Source organism: Leptonychotes weddellii, chromosome 3, assembly GCF_054177405.1.
Source record: "Leptonychotes weddellii isolate Sample4059 chromosome 3, ASM5417740v2, whole genome shotgun sequence".
Classification (NCBI taxonomy): Eukaryota; Metazoa; Chordata; class Mammalia; order Carnivora; family Phocidae; genus Leptonychotes; species Leptonychotes weddellii.
In genome coordinates this window covers 29,203,990-29,216,907 of record NC_138371.1, presented here as the reverse complement: position 1 = coordinate 29,216,907, position 12,918 = coordinate 29,203,990, and the positions used below count along the sequence as shown (strand labels likewise).

Sequence of the window (12,918 nt, the reverse complement as noted above, 5' to 3'; positions counted from 1 at the left end):
AATAAGCGATGACAATGCAAGTGTTAGAGCAAGCATGGCTGATACTGAAGAGTGTAAGGGAGGGGTTGAAGGTGAGGTAAGAAAAGTGTTTTTTGGGTGCCTGGGTGGCTCAGTTGGTTAAGCGACTGCCTTCGGCTCAGGTCATGATCCTGGAGTCCCGGGATCGAGTCCCGCATCGGGCTCCCTGCTCGGCGGGGAGCCTGCTTCTCCCTCTGACCCTCCCCCCTCTCATGTGCTCTCTGTCTCTCTCATTCTCTCTGTCTCAAATAAACAAATAAAATCTTTAAAAAAAAAAAAAAAAGGTGTTTTTCACTATGCCGGATATAACCTATTAGTAAACTGTGAAATCAATTCACTGGGTTACTGGGTTATTACCAGGCAAAGGAAGGAATCTGATTCAGCTGGGTGGGGGTCAGGAATTTGGGGGTTTTTTATGGTTCATAGATGATTCTGAAGCAGCACCATCCAACTGAATATAATACACAAATATAAAATTTTTTAGTAACCATATTAAAAAGAAAAAGGCAAAATAAACATCAGTATCTTTTATTTACCTGAAAATATCCAAATAGTATAATTTCACAAAGTAATCAATAAAAAATATTAAAGAGATATATACATTTTTAAAATACTAAGTCTTTGAAATTCATGCTGTATTTTATCTTTATAGCACCTCTCAGTTTGGATTAACCACATTCCAAGTGCTTAACAGCCACAGTGGCTAGTGGCTACCATGAGGAACAGCACAGCTCTGAAGCACCCAGATTTGTCAACACTGACCAGAGGATACATTTTTGAAGAAAGAAATTAGGTTTTCAGTGAAGCATCAGTGTAGAAGAGTCATTCTACTTGATAACGCCATTCTGAAGAACAGCTAAATTTGTTAATAGCTTAAGAAATTTACAAAAGCCCTTAGCTTCAGAATAGAAAAGAAAGCACGCGGTTTTAGGCTCCGATACACAATTTCTCTATATCAGATATGCTACCACCTATATAATCTTACCGTAAGTATTAATATTCAATGGTACTGTATCATACAGTTGCTCATTTGTTTTCTGCTCGTTTATTTTTAAAATTGGTTTAATTTTTATTAAAAAAACCTGAGGTTTATGACCAGGTTTCATTATCAGGAGTTCTACAGAATGCATTCTTCTTCACTGCTATTTAAGTAGTCCCATGGACATGTTTACAGAACTTACAGGTGTCAGCTCAGCCTGCTCTTCTGTGAAGTCAATATGATGCTTGGCCTGCTTGCTGGAACATCTCAGAGAAATAGCATGCTGTGAAAATGCAGGAAGGAAGAAAATGATAGGTAAAGAAGGTGGAAAAGGGCCAGTCTCATTATCATGCAAGAAGAGACAAAGATCACTGAAATGAATTGTTGAAACAAAACAGTAATGAAAAGTTGCATGCATCTTTCATTATATTATGCAAAAATAAAAAAGAACTAGATGATCCTAACCCCTTGATAATGTATATATAAAAAGAACAATAAAGCAAATGTTGCAAAATGCTAAAAATCAGTGAATCTGAGTAATGAGTTTCATGAGTTCTTTGTACTATTCTTTCCATTTTTTGAAAGTTTCATATTATTTTAAAACAAGTTTTTTTTAAAAATCTATTCTCTGTAGACTCAACCTCACACAAACTCCCATATTTCCAAATGCTTATTGGTTAATTTTTTAAAAAAAAAATCTAAATCTGAAGTGTTCAAAAAAAAGAGATGACTACCTATATACCATGTTATTAAACAGTATGATGGAACATTAGTTATTAAAACTCAACACATCGTCACCAAAAATGAATGTAGGCAAAGTGACAAAAACAGTAGAAATAGTACATGTGCAAAGATTAAATGCTGTTACATTATTGAAGATGGAAAGGAATTATGGGATGATATAAACAGTTTATTTAATATTAGGTTCCATTTCCACAAAATATTTGAATACTTTTCTACAAAAAAAAAAAATCTCCCCCAAATCTAATTTTACCTCAAAATGAATCTGGGGATCAATTCTACACATCAATTTTGCTCTAAACATGTTCAGTTCCAAAGACTTTTGTTTGTTATCAAGCTATCAAATTCTCCAACAATCCCTCAAAAACTCCAAAGTCTCTGCAGAGTTAGTTATGGATCACCATTTTCTTGAATTGAATCTGTAACATGTTAGAATCAAGTGCCATTTACAAGCCAGAATCTTGTGCTGGTGTAAGGGGGTGGGGGATGGCAGGTGTATAGAAAAGCACTGATCTCACACTGAAGCTAAACTGTAATCAAGAAATGGCCTTATACCAAAGAACAAAATAAAACACTTCCTCTTGATAGCTAACACCTTCGATTACAACTGGAAAAAAGAAGTGGAGGTCTGTGAACACACATTAGTGTTTCAATAAAACAGATTTACATTCATCCTTTACTGACATGTGTGCATTTTTCTCAAATACTAAAAATGAGCACAGCACTGATGGTAAAGAACGCAGACCTTAGGGCTGGAGGGACTGGGTTTGAGCCTCAGCTCAGCCATTTACTGGCAATGTGACTCTAAGCTTACTATTTAACCTGTTTTCTTATGTGTAAAATAGAGTGATATCAGCATTTTCTCCAAAGTTGCCATAAGAATTAAGTGAATAACATTACTATTATTACAAAAGTGGGAAACCACCAGCCCTCATCTGAATTTCATTTAAGCCTCAATTCATTTAAATTAGAGCTAGTTTAGAGTTGTTAAATTTTAATACATGTAGGAATATACTAAAACACCACAAGATGGGGATGTTACTGCATAAATCTCTTTGCCCTTTTTCTTCCACCCTTGTAGTTCTGTCTCTAGGTCTGGATCTAAGAGCACTGGCCAGTCTAGCCTTGTCTTGATTCTCCTTCAATTCTGTGATGAAGCAGCATGGTATTTCAGTATGAGCTCTAAAACCAGACTGCCAGGGTTCAAATCCTGGGGAACTTAGTCACTCTCTGCCTAAGTTCCTTCCATTGTGAAAATGGAGGTAATGGAATCTATTCCACAAGACACTGTGCAGATTCAGCATGTCGTTAAGCACGACGCCCAACACAGAGTAAGTGCTCAATATTATTTTTCTATTTTTCCCTTCTCTCCTTTTACTAGCCATTATATAGCCAGTAAATGTCTGAATTCTTTTTAATATTACTTCTTTTAGGTACCTGGGTGGCTCAGTTGGTTAAGCGTCTGCCTTTGGCTCAGGTCATGATCCCGGGAGTCCTGGGATCCAGCCCTGCATCGTCATCGGGCTCCCTGCTCAGCGTGCTTCTCCCTCTGCCCCTCACCCCGCTCATGTTCTCTCTCTCTCACACTCTCTCTCTCAAATAAATAAAATCTTAAAAAAAATTTTTTTTTAGGGACGCCTGGGTGGCTCCGTCGTTCTCCGTCGTTAAGCATCTGCCTTCGGCTCAGGTCATGATCCCAGAGTCCTGGGATCGAGCCCCGCGGCGGGCTCCCTGCTCAGTGGGAAGCCTGCTTCTCCCTCTCCCACTCCCTCTGCTTGTGTTCCCTCTCTTGCTGTCTCTCTGTCAAATAAATAAATAAAATATTTAAATTTTTAAAAAATTATTTTTTATGTTTTATAGTCCTTATTCATTTTAAAAACAGATGAATCCATTTTTATTCTTGTTCAAAAAAAGGTCCTTTACCAGCCCTCCACCACACAAAATAAAAACAACAGACCTAAAATCAAGTAATGAAGATCTTTTATTTCTTCAGAGAAGAAAAATTACACAGATTAATAGGAAATACACAAAACAAGAATCATAGCATATATGCCAATGTCGACTGAGGTAGCGTGTTTGAAAAGGATGAGTGAGAACTAGACTTTCATCCTGGTTTTCACTCAATCTTCACCTCTTCTTTCATCTGATACCCATTCTTTTTGCTATTTATTAACCTCACTAGGCCAGGGACATCTGGAATTAAACACCATATGGGTACATGTGAATTTCAGTGAAATGTAGCAACACAGCCATTAGAATTTTAAAAGAAATGTACTGTGATCATTGAGAAGTCAATTAATAATCCCAATCTTTTTAGATATGTAGGCCTCTTAAAGTTTGAGAAAGCCCTGTGCTTTTATCCAGTTAATACTTCAGACCAAAAAGTTGTTTGCTAAGAATAATTTAGGACTTAAATGCCAGTGGGGGTCCCCACCCCAGTGCTACAATAAACACAATTGCTTATTTACTTTTCACTACCTCAAAATTTCTGCACACATTAATTCTTGAAATAGTTCTGAAAAGTGAAGGAACTGGAAGAATTTATTGCATTGAACCTATGATATGCTGTTGGCATATCACAAGTTATAATGGTATATCCATGAAAGATTTTATTTAAGAAAAAACTATAAATATGAGGAAAACAATTATAACATTCAAAAGTTTTAGTAGCTCAGATATTAAGGAATTTTTTCCTATCACAATATTTATAGTAAAACCATCAAGGATTAGAAAGATTCAACAAAGCCTTTTGAATCTGCCATAAACTACAATAGTTTTTTTTTTTTTTTAAGTTTTTTTATTTATTTGACAGAGCGAGAGAGAGCATAAGCAGGGGGAGTGGAACAGGGAGAGGGAGAAGCAGGCTCCCTGAGCAGGGAGCCTGATGCGGCGCTCAATCCCAGGACCCTGGGATCATGACCTGAGCCGAAGGCAGACGCTTAACGACTGAGCCACCCAGGCGCCCCTACAATAATAGCTTTTAAAAGCATTTTCATTTTAAAAGTACATTTTCATGTATAAATTTCCAAATTCAGAGGAATCATTAAAGTTTAAATCTCACCAGAAAATATAAACGAATGTGCTAACATTAACCTTTTATCAGTGAACCCTATTTTATATAAAATTTATAACATGCAATTACCATTTATATTTGCAAACTTCTACGTAATTGAAAACTATTGCTTTATCAGTTAACATGAATAAAAGTACCATAACAATGCCAGGAAATCAGCTGCAACATTTATCTCACATTGGTTAAGATACAAAGAGACCTTATTAGAATTTATTTCAACCACACTGAATTCTAATTTAAAAACTTAGTAGATGAACATCATTGATGGACTTCAAAAGAATACTAAAATTATTCTATAATCCATTTTTATGCTTATCCACAGAAAATATTTTATACTAAAACATTCTTTAACATTTAGGAAATAATCATTTTTTAACAATCAGCTTCACTTTATTTTAAGATACTGATAAAAACTGGGAGGCAAATGTAGTTTCGTAATTCAAATACAGGCTTCTCAGTTACTTGACCTACTTAATTTCTTCTTTGGAATAAATGCCCCTACCAAAGGGATAGTGGGAGGCTTAAATGAGACAATATATGTGAAGTGCCTGAAAACAGTATTTCAAGAAAAGTCAGGAAAGAGAAAGGCAGAGAAAAAAGATTTACTCTTCCTGATGTGAAATTGTACTGTGCCTATCCCTGTTCGCTTTCAGAGAGCAACAAGACAAAAAGATAAGCCACAGTGTTATTTCATTTTTAGATGGGCAGTTTAACTACCCATGTCCCCAAGATAGAACAGTACCAATCTCAAACTAATTTTTCTAACTAGGCTCAGATGTCTGGCAAAGAACTAGGAGGCAGTATGACTGGCAAAGTTAAGAGAAGGAGGAAAGAAAGGAAAACAGAAGCAGAGATAACGGGAAAGCAAATCCTGTAAGGACCTGCAGGCCATTGCAGGGATTTTGGTTTTATAGTAAGATACAAAGTCTTTGGGTTTGAAAAGAGGAGGGGCAAGATCTGACTAACTTTTAATAGGACCACTCTGGCTTCCGTATGGATGGTAGACCCTTAAGGAGAAAGTAAATATAGGATGGCCAGGTGGGAGACTATTGCAAAAATTTACATCAAGATGATGTTGGCTTGGTGTCCGTGAAGGTGGTGAGAAGTGATCAAATTCTGGATATACTCTGAAGGTAAAGGCAACAGAATATGCTGCTGGACTGGAATGGGAATGGAAAGAAAAAGAGAAGTAGACAAAGACTCCAAGGATTTTGTTTGATGCACTGGAAGGATGGAAGAGCCATCAACTGAGATGGAGAAGACTTTGGAGGAGTTTGGGAGAAAAGACCAGGGCTTCGGTTTTAGACCAGTTAAATTTGAGCTACCTATTAGACATCCAAATAGAGATACTGATCAGAGATAGGATGTGTCAGCCCGGAGTTCAGGGGAGAGGCACACTGGCAAAAGATACCTGTATTTCTTTGAATCTAAGATGACTTAATGCTGCTACTTTCTTGATCTTTTTCAGGAACTGTCAAAAGAAAACTTCGCACAGAACTGCCACCTCGCTGACAGTGACAGATGCCACCTGTTTCTAAAACATACTCTCTCAACTTAGGCACAACTTTGGGTCAGATAATTCTTTGTTGTGGTGGCTAACCTGTGCATTGGAGGGTTTTACCAGTACCCTTGGCCTCTACCCACTAGATGTCAGTAGCACCCTTTAATCAGTGACAACCACAGATGTCTCCAGACACTGCTAAATGTCCTTTGGGGGGGCAAAATAGCTCCCAGTTGAGAACCATTGTTTTAGAGGAATTAAAATGTGGGGAAAAGGTGTGTCTTAGATAAATGAAATAGGGTATTAAAATGCGGGAGTTGTCAGTGCTTAAGCTCACAAGAGTGGATACAGATAGAAATGGAGTCAGGACTGTACCTTGGGGCACTCCAATGTCAAGAGACTGCAGACAGGAAAAGGAGATTATGTTAGATATGGCTGAGTGGTAACCACCTTAGTAGGCCCAAGGAAAGCTGAATGTTAAAGCCAGCACTGGAGAAAAGCAGAGGGGCACCCCAATGTACATCATGTAACCTCAAAAGTCTCCAGAAGCAATAGAAGTGATGGTGGGAATGAAAGCAGAAGGACTGACTGGTTGAAAGCATACTTAAGCAGTTGATTAACAGATTCCTTCCTTTACTCACAGACCAACAGTGGTCTCAGGTTCAGACTGACAGTCACTCACAGGACCCAAAAGACCACAGCATGGGACCAAGTTCACTTAGTTCTACAGATAGACAAAGTGTGCTAGCATGAGACATGTTATCTTTAAAAAGGATCTATATAGGCCACCAGGAGCCTTTTCTGGACCCACCATTCTAAGGGACAGAAATCATGTAGGTAAGTACAGAAATCACCCTGGCTTAGGGAAACTTCATATTCCACAGGAACCAGCAGTCCATTTTAACAGCCAATGAGTGTAGGTTCCAGGAACCCTCAAGGGATGTATTTATGTTCACTTACAAAACTGATAAACTTCACACCAGGAAACAAAGGTCCGTGTCTATTCATAGGCTTCTAAGTTCACTCACAGTCTTCCTGGTCCATATGCACTCACTAATCAGGGGTCAGTTTATAGTAAACAATATTACCTGGAAACATTCTATATTTATTAGTCAAGTTTCTACTAAAAAAAAAAAAACGCCAGGAGCAGGAAAACACCCACAATCATTTCCCATGAAGAAAAGGGGTTCAGACTTGCTAATAATCCTTTCTGTTTTAAAGCAGTGATTCTCAGAGCGGGGACTTTCCCCTTACAGGGAACATACAGCAATGTCTGGTTGTCACAACTGAGGGAGGTATGTGTACTACTGGCATTTGTGGATAGGATAGGTGCCAGTGATGCTGCTAAGTTTCCTACAATACACAAGATAGCTCCCACAACAAAGAATTATTTGGCCAAAATGTTAGTAGTCAATGTTGAGAAATCCTGACCTAAAAGGATTAGATGGAAGTTCACATACTGAACACTGAGGACCACCTTACATTGCAAGCCTTCTTTCCCAAATGGGCTGCTAAAGCACTCACAGCCGACATACGCCCTCTATGTAGGAGAATGAAAGAACCATCTTCTCTGGAGAAGCTCACACTTTTCTGAGAGAAAAAACTTAAGAATGATACTAGAGCAAAGACTATGAAAGAGCAAAGAATTTTAAGATGATATTAATAAACACTGATTTTGTTTGAACTAAGAGAATCAACTGGGGGAAAGTCTGGAATTGAAACAGTGATAAACATATAAAAAAACCTATTTTTAAATCTCAAGACAACTACTAATTCCAGGTAAGCAAAATGTAATGGCCCAGAAAGAAAATGTAATAAAAGCATATAGTTTAGCACCAAACTGCATGTACATAGTCATGATAATATAAAAACTGAACAGTAACCAACCAAAATATACTGGGAGGATAGGGGAGCATGAGAGGAGAAGGGAGAGGAGCTGTCTAAAGAGGAGCTGTCTATATCCTAATCTTCCAGAGTGAGAAGTCAGTAGATAACACATACAATGGAAAAATATAAAGAAATAGCAATATAAATATAGATTTAATGACAGAGAGGTAAATACCCTGAGAATCAGCTAAAAGAGTAGGAAGTTTTGGCCTCTGAGAGGATATGGCATGTGTGTGCACATGTGTAGCAAAATTTTCTGTAACAAGTCTCACAGAACTATTTGACTCTTTAAACTCCACATATGCAAAAGTAATTAAAATATTTTTTAGAGATTGTATTTGAGTGTAGGGACAATTTGATACATGGGTTTGGGATCTAGTAAGCCTCAATTGGTTTTCTTGATTTGAAGAACAGACCAAATCCATAAAAAAGTATGCCAAACCAAGTTTCAGGTTTGGTTAAACCACTTTTCTACTCATCCAGGCAAGACACAAGAACAGGACGGATAGAGAAGACTTTAACTCCTTTCCTGCTTTATTCCTAGTTTACTCACCAAACTTTATATTGAAGTCTTACACTAAACATTATATTATTGAACACTGGTATCTTTGCCCATGAATACCACTAGGTCACATCCAAAGAATTTGCTGGGAGAGGACTTTTCACTTTTTACTTTGTTTTTATTGTGTGAGTATATTTTCACAGATGAGACACACATAAAGATCCTTAATGATTAGTTTAACCTGACCTCACGCATCCTGACCCAACTCAGAATAATCTGATTAGAAAGAAGGAATATCAACATATAAAACACAGAATAACCAAGAAAGTACATCCTTAATAAAATATTGCTCATATCCCAACAGGTAAATCTAAAAGACATAAATGATACATACTATAGAGCTGGTGCTAAATATAATCCCTAGGTATCATAAGACAGAAATAAATTTTTGAGTTCTCTACAGAATATATACCACATGAGCTTCATTTTAAATAAGTGAAAATTTACTTTTAGATTGATATACTTTTTCTTTACAAGCAATTAAACTCAAATTTATGTCTATTATGCTTCACAGTGCCCAGAACAAACTGGGTACATTATTAGGTACAAAGAGTTACTGACTGATGGAAATTAATCTATGAATTAAACCAACGGGGAAAAATTAATAATGTTGCGTAATAGATGTAAATTTTAAATTTCTCTGTAATTCTTTAAACCTTGTTTTACAAGATTTTACCTTAGTAATGATTATTCATGAATAGATTATTTTACCCTGTGGTAGAGAGGACTGTAAACATAAACTGAACAGAAGGGCTGGCTTTATTTTACCCACATTGATCTTTCTTGCTGCTACCCTGTTAACAATACTGCCTTCTTCTTGACAAAAATATTCAATAAAGAATTTACCTACACCAAACTCAGCTTTTGCTAAACTTATTTTAACAAAAATTTCTTCCTTGCCCTCACCCCATCACATCCAGAAGAACTTTGTCCTTTAAAAATCTGTTCACATATATTATCACTTTTGATTATCTAAACCACCATATGAGGATTAGACCATGTACTATTAGCTCCATTTTACTTCTGAGAAACTGATGTTCACAGAGGCTGAATAACTCATTTAAGGTCCTATGGGTAGTGAGTGGCAAAGGGAACACCACTTGGAACCCAGTTTTCTGATTCCAAGCCCAAGGGCTCTTTCCACTACAGTACACTGACTCTTTGATAATAAAATAGAATCTTGGAGGACTATAGCAGTGGTAGGCATCTTTTTCTTAAGTTGTTGTTTTATAATAAACATACATTAAACAGCAATTACTATTATAACAATTATAATAGGTTTGCAAAATGTCATCAAGTATAAACCACACTTCAAGTTTTTTAATCATGTGAAACTCATATTAATTCAAGGGCTTCAAATAGCCTAAGAATAAAATGAAGAAACTCTCTTAATCATTGTGACATTGCTATATCTGGTAATATATTCCTTCTGTAGTGATTTTAAAACTTAGCTCAGAAGGATCCTGACAAATTTTAAATGTAGAAAAAATAAGAAAGTTAATTAAGACTACATTTTAAAAATACCATTTCCTCCTTTTTAAAATACTAAAATAGCAGGAAAAAAGTTCCATCTACTTACCTCAGTAATTGGCTGCCCCTGATGTGTCAAATCCAGTTCTTGAGGGCGTGTTACTTTATCAATATCCAAAGAGTCCATGCTGGAGGTTGCAGAGGTGATGCTGGAACGAGAGGAGTTACTAATAGAGCGCACTTCAGCATCGCTCAATGTGCCTGCTGATGCTGTTCTTCTGTGCTGATTAGTTACTGAGGGCTTAGTATCCTCTAGTACAGATTGCTGAGCAGCCTCATCCATGCTCAAGGAAGCCTGTTCTAACTGTGCAGTGATGTCATCCAGGGAGTAGTTGGCATGTGATGGTTTAGTTATCCTGTTAGATGAAGACAATCCTTTCAAAGTGCCATGTTTTGATGTATGTCGGCTGGCAGGTAATTTCTGAGTGGGTTTTGTTTCTGTGATTTGACGCTTACTATTTCCTGCACCAATACTGCTGAGCTCCTGCTCTATGGAGCAAAGATCGGCCATCAGGGCATCCAGATCCACAGTTTCTCCCTGATTCAGAGCTTCTGCAATGAACAATACATACATGATGTTTCCAGGATAGACTGAATCAGAATTTACACATTCTATTATAAATCTGTCAATGAATGAAGGGGTAAGAAGCAAAGAAATTTATCCTATTGGGCCTAAAGCCTATTGAATATATTATTTCTAAGAGTTTTTTGTTTTAAATTCACAGAGAAATTTTTAGAAGCAACTAGTCCATCTTTTAGGATTTGTAGTAATCAGTAGAGAATAAAATTATGAGTTGAAAGATTAAAAATAATGCAAAAATCATATACTGTCCTATAGTTTTAACCACATCCCCCATGCAACTTTTCACCACAGGCTCTATATTATTAATATGATCAGTGCCATGGTAGAGTTGTTAATACTTAAAGAGCTGAGAGCATAGAGAGAAAAAAATGCAAAGCCTAAAAAACTACAGATTATGATGTCAATTCCAAATATTAGAAAGTTCATTAGGTAGAATACAATAAATAAAGGCCAGAGGGGCTGATTTAAAACTAATTAACAAGTAATTTCACTGGACTTTATTCCAATGAAAATACAACAGTGCAAGTAGGTTTGTCATGAAGTACCACTTGAGTATGTACTTTGTCAATTATTAGTATCTAGAAAACTATTTTAGTTATGTTCCAGTTCAGTTTTTTTTCTGTGATCATTTGAATTAGTAATAAAATGCACAAACCAAGAAATAGAAGAACTCACTCAAGTTATGCATGTAGTTTTTATATTGAGCTACTTGGAACTGTAGCTGCATTGCTTCTGCATTATATAATTTAGTATACTAAATATATATTTAGTATACTATCTTACATTTTACTTCCAATTACATCTTACCATTCAAGTTGTATATGGAGAAGCGATAAGAAAAATTGGCCATATTTGTTTCCTGACGAAGAGGAGATCTTTTTACTGGTTCCACGGGCTTGTCAGAATCCAAACTCTAAAGAAAGTTTAATAAGTCATATTATTTTTAGGCTTCAATTATAAAAAAGATAAAGCTTGTTATTTGATGAGGTGAACTGTCATATAATAGTTAATAAAACCAAAGTCCTTCTAGTTTTAAGGACAAGTAAAATGATGGTTTTATTGGTTATAGTTTTATTATTTTGGTTATAGTTTTTCAATTTTTAGATAATATGCTTATTACTTAAGGCATTTAAGACCATCCTAGTTTGGATTGAATGTCTTTCCAAATACATCAAGTATAGTGACTGAGCTCATTTTACATAAATTCACTATTAGCTAAATATATGAATATGGGCAAGGTAAGATTCTGTTATCTCTTCCCTCAGAGGGATTTGTTTTTGGTCTAGCATAGTCTCATTCTTGGCATGAAGTACCCTGAAGATAAGGCATAATTCTGGACTCAAAATGTGTAGATCCAAGATCAGTTTTTTTCTTTGTATTTATGTATTTTATTAAAATTTTTTTATCTTAATTCTAGTTAATTTATACTACTATATTAATTTCAGGTGTACAATACACTGATTCCACAATTCTATACATTATTCAGTGCTCATACCATTCCCCCTGCCCTCTGTTAACCATCAATTTGTTCTCTATAGTTTACAGCCTGTTTTTTTGTTTTGTTTTGTTTTTGGCTTTCTTTAACGATATACTTGGATCCCTTTCTCTTTTTTTTTTTTTTTCAGATTTTATTTATTTATTTGACAGAGAGAGAGAAAGACAGCACAAGCAGGGGGAGCTGCAGGCAGAGGGAGAGGGAGAAGGAGGCTCCTCGCTGAGCAAGGAGCCTGATGCGGGGCTCAATCCCAGGACCCTGGGATCGTGACCTGAGCTGAAGGCAGATGCTAAACTGAGACACCCAGGTGCCTGCCCTGGATGCCTTTCTTTTTATTCTTTGCCTACCTATTACTGGTTTTTAATTTTATATTAGGTTTGTATATAACATCTGCATATAGCAGTCTATATTAAGTTGATGGTCACTTAAGTTTGAACCCACTCTTTACTTCTTTCCCCCTCATGATTTAGGTATATGGTACCATACTTCACATCCTTTTACTTTGTGAATCCCTTGATTGATTTTTAGAAATATACTTATTTTACTGCT

General features: G+C 36.3%; 2 protein-coding genes across 10 annotated transcripts in view; one reads left to right on the top strand and one right to left on the bottom strand.

Moving 5' to 3' along the window:
• ABI2 (abl interactor 2) overlaps window positions 1–1,230 on the top strand; it is a 164,631-nt gene extending 163,401 nt beyond the window's left edge. For both annotated transcript variants that reach the window (XM_081813850.1, XM_081813840.1), the window contains one exon: window positions 671–1,230. In XM_081813850.1, coding sequence (XP_081669976.1) covers window positions 671–690 — 20 coding nt within the window. In that variant the 3' untranslated portion in view covers window positions 691–1,230. The remainder of the gene's footprint in view (window positions 1–670) is intronic.
• The window catches only part of RAPH1 (Ras association (RalGDS/AF-6) and pleckstrin homology domains 1), a 112,461-nt gene that overhangs the window by 62,943 nt on the left and 36,600 nt on the right, over window positions 1–12,918 (bottom strand). For 6 of the 8 annotated variants that reach the window (XM_081813825.1, XM_081813824.1, XM_081813826.1 and 3 more), the window contains exons 3-5: window positions 11,682–11,787; window positions 10,341–10,843; window positions 1,200–1,280 (exon numbers count right to left, since the gene is read on the bottom strand). In XM_081813825.1, coding sequence (XP_081669951.1) covers window positions 1,200–1,280; window positions 10,341–10,843; window positions 11,682–11,787 — 690 coding nt within the window. The remainder of the gene's footprint in view (window positions 1–1,199; window positions 1,281–10,340; window positions 10,844–11,681; window positions 11,788–12,918) is intronic. The other 2 variants (XM_081813827.1, XM_081813828.1) reach the window with 1 other exon arrangement.